The following is a 13821-nucleotide window of genomic DNA, read 5'->3' as shown; positions in this document are numbered from 1 at the left end:
CCACAACCAGCTCATGCTATACCAGGATTGTTGCTGAGAACCCTAACCCAGTTAGGATCAGTAGGGATCCTTAACATATCTATTTTAGGGAATAGCTTAAGTCCTAAGCATAGAGGCTTAAGCTTATGTTTCGAAAAGCTAACCGTATTTATAAGGTTAGCGGCGATGCTAACCTCTCCGATCTTAGAGAGGTTTAGTATTTACTAGACGTTTTAATGGACGTTTTCATTTTTTATTAGTAATATTAAGAGATAAAGAAATAATACTGATTAGAATAGTGGCTCCCTCTCTCCCGGCCCCTTCTACCTTCGTTAATAACGATGAGAAGAATTTTAGCTCGGGTTTCGGTATGCTTATCCTTCCCATCCGATTCGAGTAAGAAATCACTAACAGTGAAATAGACTAGAGTACTAGTTATTTTAGTGACTCCTCCTCTCCTCTCTTCTCTTCTCCGACTTCGCTAATCTTAAAGAAGACTATTGCCTCTTTCTTCTCTTTCGCTGCCGCCGTCCGCGCTCGCCAGAGAGTACTGAACGTATGGTTAGCTACTCTTCGCGGCCCTAAAATATAAGTCGAATATATAAATTAAGAACGTCTCTAGGCCTATGGCCGCTAGGACAACGATGTCTCTAAACGACGTCGTTCTTCTCGTTTATAGTATTAATATTAGGGCTACATAGAATATAAGTAAATAGTAGGGCAACATTATCCTTAGGAGGTAGGTCGGGACCTCCCTAAAACATAGGATATATATAAATAGTAGAGCAATACTTATTCTTAGAGGTAGGTCGGGACCCCTAAAACGACCTATAAGGGTATCGCCTTCACGTGGCGTAGATTATAAGTAGCCCTTTATAGTGAAACTAAGTATACCCCCACTTAATTTAGGTAAGAGATATTTCTCATTAAGTACGCACGCCGTACTTTTCGTCGAACTCTCTAATCATTTTTCGCATAAGGGCACTAATGAAGTATTTCCTAGATTCCTATATATTATATTCATAGCCTCACCCTAACTATTTAACTAACTAACGTCGTCTTACTCCCTTTCCTTAAGCGTCTAGAATCTATTCCACATCGAACTCTTCCTCTTCATTTATATTAATAGATGAAGAAGAAAGAGTTCCTTAGCGTTAATGATAAGTCTAAAGAAGTGAAACGTAAAATGTTAAATGAATTCGTTTATAACGCTTAGATAGAGTAAGTTAATAGATATTTTTACCTATTCGTTATTTAACGTAGAAAGGCCCTATATACTTATTAGAGAGTTTCTTACTAGCTTTACGTAACTTAATGTTTTTCGTTAAGAGTATAACTAGATCGCCCGCTATAAATTCTATATTCTTACGGTACTAATTATAGTAGCTCTTAACCTTTTCTTACGTCCTTTACTAGAATTCTTATAAGTGAGCTCGTATAGCTAAAACCTTCTTAGCATTTTATCTTACTCTCTTATAAATTAAGAGTGATTCCTTTCCACCTAATTCGGGTAAATAAGGACCTTTAAGATTTCTTTTCATACTGAGTTTATAGTTATACACTACCTAGAACGATATAGCATTAATCGTACTATTCCGGCTATTATTAATAGCTCATTCTATACTACTAAGTAGTTTAGCCCAGTTACTTTGTTCGTCATTTAGATAGCATCTTAAGTAGCATTCAAGCACTTAATTTAGCCGCTCTATTTATCCGTTTATCTATGAATGAAAAGCGATTAATAGCTTTCTCTTAACCGTGAGATAATAGTACATCGTCTCCTAATACTTCGACGTAAATAGAGAGTCTCTATCACTTATAATTATTTTAGGCATTCTATATCTCGAGAAGACTTCATTAATTAAGACCGTCCCTAATTCCTAGGCCGTTATGTCTTACTTATATAGAATGAGACGCACCATTTTTAAGTGCCTATCTACTATCACTAGCACCGCGTCGTAGACGCTATTCCGATGCTTAGACGGTAGTAGCCCTACGATGAAGTCCATGGTAATACCTTATTAGGGCTTCATCGACGGAGCCAGAGAGACCAGCTCTCTATAAGGCTTATGCCTTAGAACCTTCATCCTTTAGTATACATCATAAGTATCCACATACTCGTAAACGTCCCTCTTCACCCTGGGCCACCAGTAACAACGCTAAATAACTTCGAGCGTTCTAGCTCGCCCAAAGTGACCCCCGTTCTAAGAATCATCATAATTAACCCTTAGGATCTTAGCCTTAATCGTTAGATCATTGAGAATATAAATAAGTCCATTTCGTCGGACTATTCCCGCTTAATCTAGTGTCCAATGCCCTCCATCTACGGAGATTATCCACATTCGTGCGTCCACGAACCGATCAAGACTCTACGCCTCCCGAATCTAAGCTTCCAAATTTACTCTCCCACCTAATTCGGGTGAGAAAGTCGGCGCTCTTTCTCTTTTAGGGGTCGCCTAGCTTACATTTACTAGGCGACCGTCCTCGATGAGTTCATTTAACCCATCGCTCTTCTACTCTAGCTCTACTTCGTCAGCAGAAGGTATTAGGCTAAAAATAGTGTTCTATTCACTATCCCTTAAATGCGATTTTCGTAACGACTACGCTCTTATTAATACCGTAATTCGAACAGCGCTAATCGATATCGATACTTCACCGTCTCCACCCGATTCGGGTGGAGGCTCTGAGCGTAGAGCTATGAGTTTATACAGTATATTGCCCTATTTATTAGCACTTAAAATTACTCGCTTATGATTAGGCCTTCTAGATAAGCCATCAGCGGAGTTTTTCTTATCTACTCTCCATTCAATACGAAAATTAAATACTACTAGATCTTCTACTCAGCGTGTTTATCTCTTTCGAGCTAATATCTTTATATTTATAAAGTGGGTCAGCGCTTCATAGTTAGTGACTATAGTCACTATCTTAGAGGAGGCTTCTAGATAATGCCTCCATTCCTTAAATATATATATAATCGCTAGTATTTCCTAGTCATTCGTAGAGTACCGAATTTCCTTAGATTTATATTTACGAAAGTAGAAGACTATAGGTTTCTAAACGAACAAAGATTCCTTATCCGTTTTAGATAAGAGAATAGTGACCTTCTAAGATAATATATCTTCTAGTTTACTATTAGAGACATCGATCTCTACTCTTACCTCTAGATCTAAATCGTAATAATAAAGTAAAGGGGCTCTTTCAAAGCGCTTCTTAAGCTCTTAAAAAGCCTCATCTACTTTTAGGGTTCATTCTAGAGAGCCCTTCTTCACGCTATACTTCATTCCCTTTAGTAGGTCTATAATTAGCGCCACCACTCTTAAGAAATCACGAATGAAGCCCCTATAGAAATTAGTAAACTCTAGGAATATCTAGATATTCCTAAATATCTAGGGGATAGATTATTCTCGGATAACTACTACTCTCTAAGAATCCATTAAAACTCCTTCCTCATTAACGATGAAGCCTAGAAATGCTACTTCTCTTACATAGAACTCGCATTTACTAAGTTTAATGAAAAGCCGTAATTTCCGGAGTCTTTCGAGCACTTATTTAACATAATCCTCGTGTTCCTTCTCTATTCTACTAAAGATTAGAATATCGTTTATATATATAATGTAGAAAACGTCTAGTAAGCCCTTTAGGGACTCGTCTACGTATACCTAGAAGATAGCTAGAGCATTCGTCAGCCCAAAAGGCATCACTAAGTACTCGAACTACCCATATCTAGTGCGGAATGCTATTTTCCACTAGTCCTCTACCTTAATGAGGATCCTATAGTAAGTATCTCGTAGATCTAGCTTTATAAAGAGTTTTGCTTCTACTAAGCGATTAAGGATCTCAGATATTAAGAGCAATAAATAACGATTCTTAATCGTAACCTTATTTAGCCCTCTATAGTCCACATAGAGACGAAGTTCTCCGTCTTTCTTTAGAATAAATAGAATAAGAGCCTCAGTAGATAAGATACTTCGTCGAATTCACCCTTTCATTAATACATTATCGAGATATTCCCTTAGAGCCTCGAGTTCTCTACTACTTAAAGGGTAGATGAGCCCATAGGGTGCTATTATACCTAGCGTAAGATTAATTATATACTCTACCTTCGACACTAGTGAAATTTAAGCCTCGCCCGAATCTAATACTACGTCGCTATAGCTAGCATAAAGAGAAGATATACCTCCGTCTTTACTTAATGTAAGAGTTCGGAGGCGGGTGAAACACTGCCCCACCCGATTCGGGTAAGAAACCCTTTAAGATTTCTCTAAAGATTAATACTATATGATGTAGATTTCATTCTTCTCTTAAATAAGCTCTTACGCTGTAATTATACTAATTTAGATTTAGCGGTCTAGATCTCTCACTACCTAGGTACCATCTCTAAAATTAATGTCGGAATTAATTACTTCGAGCCAGCGCATACCGAGTATTATATCGAATCCCTCGATATTCGTAGATAATAAATTAAGTCTGGCCTTAGTAGTCCTCCCCCGGTCATTAATGGCCTAAACCTCGAGGCTATAACGGCCGTAAATAGTAATCTACCGACCATTCATAGCCTTCCTAAATATATTTAGTGGAACGCCTTTCAAACTAAGCCTAACAACAGTTATCTATGAGATGAAGTCGTTCTGTGCCCCATAGTTCATAAGGGCCCGTAATCGATGCTTCTCGCCCTTTACTCGGACTATTACTTAAATGCTCACACAGCGTTGCTCTAATGCGCCGTATCTCGTAGACTAAATGTACCCTAATGCGGTAGCTACGTTTACCACATTAATATCTATTTTTTTATACCCTTTTCAGAGTAATTCCGTACTAAATGCCCTTCCTTATAGCAATTATAGCACTTAGGAACAAACGAGGACGTTAATTTTTCTCTCTACTTAGCTTTAGGCTTAGCTAATACGTTTAGCGAACTAGATATATTTTTTCCCTCCCGATTCGAGTGGAAAGTTCTATTCTCACTTCCTATTACAGCCATCGATATCTTTTACTTTAGAAGCTTATTTCTTTTCCCTAAAGCATCCTTCTCCTTAGTCTTACCCTTTTACTCATTCGCGAAACGTATCTTATGGCGATAGACGGCCGTAAGGACAGTATCTCTATTAAGACGTACCTCCTATGGCTCTACCATAACTACGTTACGAATATTAAGCTATAGACCGTAAAGAAAACGTCACATCTTTTACTTAACTTCCGTGAGCCTTAATACCTCCACCTCGACCTCTATCTACTCTAGTTTATATAAGTACTAACGAATACTCTATTCTTTTTATTACTTTCTAAACTAAGCAGCATAAGTGACCTTAAAAGTGTGAGTTTAAGGGTCTTTAATGGTGCCTCGAAGAAACGTAAGGAATTCCTTCTAACTAGCGAGCACGTTGCGTTATCTATAATATATCTAACGAGGCTCTCTATCTAGCTAGGTTACCGCCGTTTAGATAGCCCGCTTAGCTACCTTAGGGTCTATTAGATCCTAGTGATAGAACTCGAAATACATCTCGATGCCTATAATAAACTCGGTTAAGACCTAGTAACTATCTCTATTAAAATACTTCGGGGGGTCCGTCTTAAAGATTTTCGCGTAGTTAGCTAAATTATCTATAACTAGTCGCTTATTATTCCCACCTAATTTAGGTAAGAGACTTCGAGAATATACTATAGTCTCTTACATTAATCTCTGTTCTACACTAAGAGTACCCTCTCTCCGTAGATAATGGATTCGATCTATTTATTCTCGCCGTGTCCTTTCTCTTTTAAGCCTAAATAGTTCGGCCTATAATTATTCATCATCCATTTCTTCGAGGTCACTCACGTCCGTAGGCGTGAAAATGGGGTGTCGCGGGTCTACAGGGCCCGCAGTAGTCGTAGGGTCTTCATCGACAGTCCCCGACGAGACCTCGGGCGCCCCATTGTCTCGGGGCGATGGGGAGTTCATTCTCACCTAATTTAGGTAGGAACTTACTCTAGTAAGGATGATTTTTGGGGGTCTCCCTAGAATCGTATATAGCTACTACTAGCTCGATAGTGTCACTGCGTAATAGATAAGCGTTGAGAATTATTAGAGACCTACGCAACGCAGTAGATATAAAGGAATTAGAGTAGCTAAATGCCTTATTCTATTCACGTAGCTCTATTAATAACGACTTAACGCTTAAGAAAAAGGAAGAGTTCTCTCTCAGCCGATTTAGGTGAGAGGAGACTCTTATAGCTTCCCCTCTTTCTATCACGTGAAAAGGGTAAGGCAGCGTTAACCGATAGCCTTATGCCTCAACCGTCCTTTATCTTATCCTTTCCTTTTCTTTCTATACCGTCCACCCGATTCGGGTGGAGGGCGTAGAGTACTTAGGGATAACGGTGGGTTCGTGACAATGGCGTCCTTCAGAGGCATAGATGAGGGGTTATCCGACCGTGTGGCTAGTTTATAACTCCATGCTATCTCGACTCGCTGCACTGAAACTTATGGTCTAAGAGATCAGCGAGACGTCTGAAAAATTCAAATTCTCGAGATTGCTTTTTAAATGGGCCAGGATTCCAACGCTGGCCCTATCAAAGGCCGTGTTAGCACGTTCTTCCATTATAGTGTGTGTAGATTGTGAGCTAATTAACCTTGCGATCATCGATTCTTCATAATAAGACCATTATGAATTTTAAGTTTCTGAAATCTGTTGAAATCTACTATGCACTTTATAGTATGGAATTCTTAGCGTGCTTGACATAGGCAAAGGGATCTAAGGCTTACACTAAATTTAAGGCTGAAATTGAAGTACGCTAGCGCGAGGCTGAGATATTATTGCACAAAGCGGCAACACCTTCCGAGAGTTTAGGGTTAGGGTTACTGGGGTACTCAGAAAAGCTAGTAACTATGACATCCTTAGCTTAGCATGATCACAATTTTCTCCGCATCGCGCCGACAGGCTTTTAACCTTAGGGCAGACTTTCATCACAATTTGATCCGCTCGTCTTTCCTAAGCATCACCTCACGTGAGCTCGTAGCAAGTGCGAGGGCAATCAGTCTCTCGCTCCTAGTGAGTCTTCCTCTTTCAAACTTCAAGAATGACAGCAAGACCGAGCAATATGCTGAAAAGGCTTCACCTGGAAGACGATGAACTTGAGAGCCAGAAACGCGCCAGGTCGAACAATGGCTCTCCTCATCCCACCACTCCAGCTGCAGCCGCCTCCTCTACGCCGACGGGAGCCAAGCCAGATGCCGATGCGATAGTGGCCAGAGCTAAAGCTGCGGCTGCAGCCAAAGCGGCCGAACTGAAAGCGAAACTGGCAGCCATGAAGGCCGGGGCGGCGACAGCGTCACCTGCGACAACAGCGAGTATAACGTCCGCCCCTGCTCTTAACGCAACAGACAGAATTGCTCAGATGAGGGCTCGCGTGGCAGCAGCGACTGGTCGGGCAACGGCGCAGACTCAACAGAAGAATCAGACAAGCTACACGGCGCCAATCTACAACGACGACATGTCAAGAGCACGAGGGGGGCTGAACATTGGTATACACCCTGACTTACTGGCGGACGCGCAACAGGATGCGCAGAGGAGCAAGGGACGGACACCGCAACCGAAGTTCGCCACTGCAATGGGAAATCGAAGAACGGAATCGCCCGCTCCAGTGCAGCAGAAGGCAACCTTGGACCTCTCAGGTCCCTCAATGGAAGAACTCAAAGACAACCCGTATTTTGATGCGAGCTTGGGACCCCGAAATGTCCTGGCGAAAGGTCGACATTCGCGACAATTAATCTTTAATCAGAAGGGCAAATATATTCAACAAGCGGCCGCACTCCGACGCCAAGCGCAACTAGAAGCTATGAAGAAGAAAATCGCGGAGCGGGCAAGGCAGGCCGGATTAGAAGAAGATCTTGATACCGAGAAAGCGTTCCTCGTGCCCGCCCCTCCCAACCTGGAATGGTGGGATGAAGGTCTCATCAACGGCAAGTCCTACGATGCCATCTCCGACCCGGAAAACTTAAAGATTGATACCCCAGACAGCATCATCACAGTCTACATCCAGCACCCCGTGCTCATTGAGCCACCACAGGAAAAAAATAACCCGCCCATGAAACCTATGTATCTCACATCAAAGGAACAAGCCAAACTCCGCCGTCAACGACGTATGGCCGAACTCAAGGAAGAACAAGCCAAAATCCGACTAGGCCTTGTCCCACCCCCCCCACCAAAGGTGAAAAAAGGCAACTTGATGCGCGTGCTCGGCGAGGAAGCCGTCAAAGATCCTACGGCCGTTGAAGCTCGGGTGAATCGGGAAATTGCCGAACGAGCGCAAAAGCACGAAGAAGCCAACCTGGCCCGTAAATTGACGAAAGAACAACGTGCCGAAAAGCTCGCAAAGCAGCAAGCTGAAGATGCAGCCCGCGGGATTCACATCCGCGTCTATAAGATTGACTCCCTTGCAAATGGCAAACACAGATACCAAGTCTCCGTCAACGCGGACCAGAATAGCCTTACGGGAGTAGTCATCATGCACCCCAAAATGAACCTGGTGGTGGTCGAAGGTGGCGAACACAGTATAAGGAATTACGAAAAATTGATGCAAAACCGTATTCGCTGGACCGAGATGGAAGCGCCCCGCTCTGTGCAAGAGGGTAACCGAGAAGCTCTTGCAAAGTGGCTCGAGGCCGAGGACGAGAATGGCGAATTGAAGGACTTGAGCTCGAATAAGTGCGAGGTGATATTCAAGGGGGAGGAGAAACAGAGGAACTTCAAGAGGTGGCTGGGAGCGAGAGTGTGCGAGACGGATGCCCAGGCGAAGGACGTGCTGAGTAGGGCCAAGATGGAGAACTTTTGGGCATTGGCGAAGAGTTTCAAGAGAGAGGCTTGAACGGTGGGAAAGGGAGGGTGCTCAGAAAGCTACCAAAAGGCGTATATTCAATCCGAAGGCTGTAGATACACATCAACATGAGAAAGCGCAATAAGCAGGGATGTATGAACGAGCCTTGGCCGGGGTGCTGAATCCTGATCTCTGCCTGCGGCAGTACGAGCAGCTCAAAATTTCGCAGACCAGTAGTGCTCTTAGACACCCACGTACAGAAAGACACGCAATCAAACCGTGTCAGCTTTATTCCGAGGCATGCACATCATCGCTCATACGCCATGCCATCTTTTGTCCTGCTTCCTGCTCTTTCGCAATAAACACCAGGAGAAAAGGTCAGAAAATCAACATATGACGATCCCATCCTGCTCGTCTTCCTTTCGGAGAAACTTGGCGAGCTTTGCCAATGTTTGGTTGTCCCGTCTCAAGATCAAAGCAATTTATTTCTCCTTCGTTCTTTCACGCCACTGAACCTGCTCGTCTCATGCGTTCAGCTTCCCTGCTGCCTGTTCCAAAATGCGCGCCACTTTCTCCACCTCCCTTTGAGCTGCCTCCCAGTTACCCATGTCAATGGCATCCCTCACACCAGGGAACGTGGCGTCGTCGTATCCACTCCATAACTGTGGTGCAAATATGACGTGCTTAAATTGGGTTCTGTTAACCAATCCACCACCCTCGCCAAGGTCGAGAAGATCCGTCTCGAAATGTGTGAGACGATTGTTGTGCTCTAAGCGGGCGGTGCCCATTGCTGAGGATTCGAAACCCCCAGAACCGAAGATGAAGTCACGCCAGGATGCATCGAAGCTGTGGAAGCGCAGAGCCTCCTGAGTGAGAATGTCTGACGCCTTCCGCAAAGGGGACAGATCAAGGGTATTTGTGTGGGATGCAGGAGGTGCAGCTTTTGCATACACGTCAAGGTCATCGACATATCTCGCAATAGCTCTCGCGTAGGCGCTGATGTCAAACGGGAGGAGCGGTCTGTCAGCCAACTCCAGGATGAGGAGAGCCCAAATTTCACCCATGGCCTTGTGATATGTCCAGTCTGGATCACCGAATTTGGCCATCCACTCGAAGTTATCATAGCAGGAGTGATAGGGGAATTTGGCGCCCTTGAAGAACATGTCGATGGAAGAGGTGCCGACGATATCTTGAAAGGCGACAAAGTCGCTTCCTGCGCCGAGGCCCTCAATGCTGCGGCTACCCGACTCCCAGAGTTCGCGGATAGATTTGCCTGTGGAGGGGTCACTGACGCGGTTGATTACATGGAGAAGGGGCCGCTCATAAAGAGGAGAGGCGGCGGCGTGGAAATCAACTCCTGTGACTCCGACGTCGACATTGAGGTAGGCTATTCCGTCGTCGCGCAATTGATTCTCCCGGTTCTCGACATACTCGGTGCTGCCGATCAGATTGTACTCCTCCCCATCCCAACTGGCAAATTCAATCGTGCGGAGTGGTCGCCAGCCTAGTCGACGCAGTTCGCCAAAGATGCGCACGACTTCGAGCATGACGGCGGTGCCGCTGCCGGGGTCGGCTGCGCCAGTACACCATGCGTCGCGGTGGTTGCCGACCACAATCTTCTTCTCAGGCTGCTCCCAGCCTGTAATCTTGCCCAGCACATTGTAGATGGGCTGCTTCTGTTCTTCATCTTGAAGATTCTTGAGATTGACTTGTGGAGAGTCCTGATTTCCCGTCCAATATTCAAAGTCAGGAACTCCCTGCCAGCTATCCGTCATCTGCTTGCCGTGTCCTCTGAGCACTTCGAGCAAATGCCTTGCATCCTCCCAGGAGATGGGGATGGAAGGAATCTTGTTGAGACCGGCGCTCTCTTCCGGTTTCAGATGTTTCTTGTTATCGGGCGTGGACGCCCATCCGGGAGTGAGGACGTCTCCCACAATCCAAGACATTAGACTGACAGCGCCCCTCTGGACAGCATCTTGTGGCATAAACCGTCCATTTGGAAAGGTCGGCCCTTGAACAAAGCCGTCTTGCGCAGGATCTGAATAGATGATGCATCCAGCAGCACCGGCAAGTTCTGCTGCTTTCACTTTTAATGCTCTGTCTCCCTGGGAGCCATAATAGCGAACAAGCACAACAGCATCCTTCACAGATATGCCTTCATCCTCGAGCGTCTTGAAATCTTCCCTCGACCCAAAATTTGCATATATCAGGGGGCCAGTCACGTCGCCCGACTTTGAATGACCATGAAACACCAAAGACCGCTCTTGATCTTCCTCGATTTTAGCCTCCCATTTCATGTTCTCCGGCTCAACGATGGCAACCCGTCTCCCGTTTTTCCGTGGATAATTCAGATAAACATCGTATCTCTCCATTTCGACGTCCTCCAATTCACCCGTTTTGAAAAGCTCCGCCACCCATTCTCCCAGCACATAATTGCCCTCGGTCCCTGCGATATGAGGGAAATCCGTGATGTGCTCCAGATATTTCTGCATGTGCCCATGATCATTCATATGGTTCTGTACGAATATTCTGATAGACTCAGGGTCGTATATCTGGCCCATGCCCATGCGATTCTTTGTAAATGATAGAACGTCCGACGCTATAAGTACATAGAGAACACCCATGATCAAGAAAACACCAAAGAGCCGCCCGATAATGACAACGCGATTTGCATCAAACTGTTGATAGTTTATGCGCGGCCATGAAATATTGGAGAGATATTGGCGGACGGAAGGGAGGTTTAGGGAGGAGAATGAGTTGGTCAGGTTCGAGAAACTCTTGGATAGGCGATATCGAAGCAGTGATCGGTGGGAGGAGTCGCTCTGAGGGTCTTCCACGTCCATCTGTTGCATCTCTCTGCGCACCTCGTCCTCGCCATCTTGCTCGATCCCATCGAGCGAATCGACACTCGGCCGCGCGGACTCGACGGTCGGAGGGTGATAATTTCCGAAGGTTCGAAGAAGGCCTTGCCTCTCAGCATCATCGCTTATTTCTTCAGGGCCGAGTCTCGATTGGGAGGAAGTCGGACGAGAAGAAGTAGCCTCCTCATAGGTAGGGATGGGCAGGTGCTGGTACTGGCCTTTGTCACCCATGGTTGATGGAGGAGAGTGATGTCCCGAGGGACGCCACTCACTGCCGCATTATCGTCTTTGCATCTAGGAAACAGGCATATCGCGATGATGACCGAGTTAACGGTATGGATTGCTATCAATTTGCGAGAACAAAAGGCGCAGTTGATTCGGGGAGGAATCTGGAACGATGGGCGCCAATGCCTCGACTGTACCTCGTACCTAGGTAGTGACTGCGCCTCTTGAGTTTCGGCCACCTGCGGACGACGAAGACTAAAACGAATCCTATTGATCCTTTAAGCGAAACTCCCCGCTGAAACATGTTGCCAGCTTGCCCTCAGCCGAAGTTCCGCCTCCAAATCTTGGTTCAGTCTTGATTCCGGGACGATAGCTGTATTAAATCTACGTGTTCTGTTTATGCATTGCTAATGTCAATCAACTTCACTTCAACAGCGCCATTGAATTATCGCAAAATCACTCTCAAAGCGTACCGGATGACCACTAGAGATAAGTCCGCCGCAGGATCCCTGACGAAGCACTACACGATTCTGCCGAGCAGCTAAGACCTCCATACATTACATCGAACTCATGGAGTGCTATTATAGGTAAATCAAGTGCCTTCACCATAACAGACACCCTCGATCATGGTCCCATTTAGTCGTTGAAGACCTTTCCTATCAGCTCCAACCAAGATCATTTAAGTACCGCCATCACGGTGATCATATGACATTCAATTTACGTTCCTTAACCCTTGGTCGCATCTTTTTTGACGAAGGTATGGACATAATCTTGCATTGCGGCGCTCGTCTCGGTTTCAAGCTGCGACGGCTGTCCAGCTCTAATGCCATAAATCCCAATCATCATCGCCAGATCTGACACATGATATGCGCCCATCCACCACAGCGGGTTGATGTTGGAGCGGTTTTCGCCATAGACATTGCGGAAGGTGGGGATGTTCAAGTTGTTTCGGTACAGGCACGAATTGAAGATGCCACGGACGGTGTTGAGGGTGCCCACCAATGCAGCCTGCGGATTTGGATCTGGAGTGAGATTGTGCACCGGATACGGTGCCAGAGACCCGTATTCATTGGCGGTTGTAAATGGTTGCCGGCACCATTGCAACTTGACCAGCTTGATGTCTCGCTGTATAATTGCTCAAGACGATGTCCTCGTCTGCAATCGGAGTGAAAGCGATTGGGGCATGATGAGGGTTGGTTGTGCCGAAATTATCTTGATACTGACTGACGAAATTCTCGATAATATCACTACAGGGACACTATGCATACATTCCAACTCAGCAATCTTGTTGTTTGGTAATCGCAACCGAGATTGAGCGCAACGAATGTGAAGTTGGTCCCTTGGACGTCGGCATTGGCAGTGTTGGATAGTGCTCTTCCGGATTGCATAAAGAAGCCGCACGCTATAGGGTCCTCATAGTAAGCAAAGTTGTCATCGCCGGTCGAACGAGAGCCAGCTGACTGTACCCCACAGTGTCGTAGCAGTCGGATCGCCGCGAAAGCTGGCTATATTGGTCCGGATCCATTCGAGCGATGCTCTTTGATCGAGAAGGCCTGAATGCTACGTTACCAACCCCGCCGCATTGGGGAAGCCCATGATGTTAATAAGGTAGTTAATTATCACCACAATATAGCTCTAACTCCGAGTGACCCGTTTAGCTAGTATTTAAATCAGTATATTGATTCCCACAGTCACCATGCTTACTCAGTACTATAAAACCAGTTAGAAAGCGACTCTAGCGACGTTAAGAACGTAAGATTTACCTTCTATCATAAATATAATATTCGGAAACTTCGGAGGGTTAGTGACGTTTACCGAAGTCTAAATGAATCGACTAAGATAATCTTTAGAGAATCTATACACATATAGACCGGCACTAATACTAAATTAAGACGAGGCTACTAGCCATAGATATTAACTTATACGGCGGTGAACATAGCCTCTTTCTAATACGCACACTTAA

General features: G+C 45.1%; 3 protein-coding genes across 3 annotated transcripts; 1 reads left to right on the top strand and 2 right to left on the bottom strand.

Annotated features, from left to right (window-relative positions):
* Nucleotides 1-7035: 7035 nt before the first annotated feature.
* Z519_12809 (uncharacterized protein) lies at nucleotides 7036-8823 on the top strand (the record flags this gene model as incomplete). The annotated part of the gene is made up of 1 exon (XM_016770514.1): nucleotides 7036-8823. One exon carries the CDS (start codon nucleotides 7036-7038, stop codon nucleotides 8821-8823), a length of 1788 nt encoding a protein of 595 aa, XP_016613257.1.
* A 473-nt stretch (nucleotides 8824-9296) lies between these two features.
* On the bottom strand, nucleotides 9297-11864 carry Z519_12808 (uncharacterized protein; the record flags this gene model as incomplete). The annotated part of the gene is made up of 1 exon (XM_016770513.1): nucleotides 9297-11864. The coding sequence occupies one exon, from the start codon at nucleotides 11862-11864 to the stop codon at nucleotides 9297-9299; it is 2568 nt and encodes an 855-aa protein (XP_016613256.1).
* Nucleotides 11865-12584: 720 nt separating this feature from the next.
* Z519_12807 (uncharacterized protein) lies at nucleotides 12585-13454 on the bottom strand (the record flags this gene model as incomplete). The annotated part of the gene is made up of 3 exons (XM_016770512.1): nucleotides 12585-12983; nucleotides 13127-13363; nucleotides 13428-13454. 3 exons carry the CDS (start codon nucleotides 13452-13454, stop codon nucleotides 12585-12587), a joined length of 663 nt encoding a protein of 220 aa, XP_016613255.1.
* Between the last annotated feature and the right edge of the window lie 367 nt (nucleotides 13455-13821).

This window comes from Cladophialophora bantiana, assembly GCF_000835475.1.
Source record: "Cladophialophora bantiana CBS 173.52 unplaced genomic scaffold supercont1.43, whole genome shotgun sequence".
Taxonomy (NCBI): Eukaryota; Fungi; Ascomycota; class Eurotiomycetes; order Chaetothyriales; family Herpotrichiellaceae; genus Cladophialophora; species Cladophialophora bantiana.
Note: the sequence above shows the minus strand (reverse complement) of the source record. Positions and strands in the feature narration are given on the sequence as shown.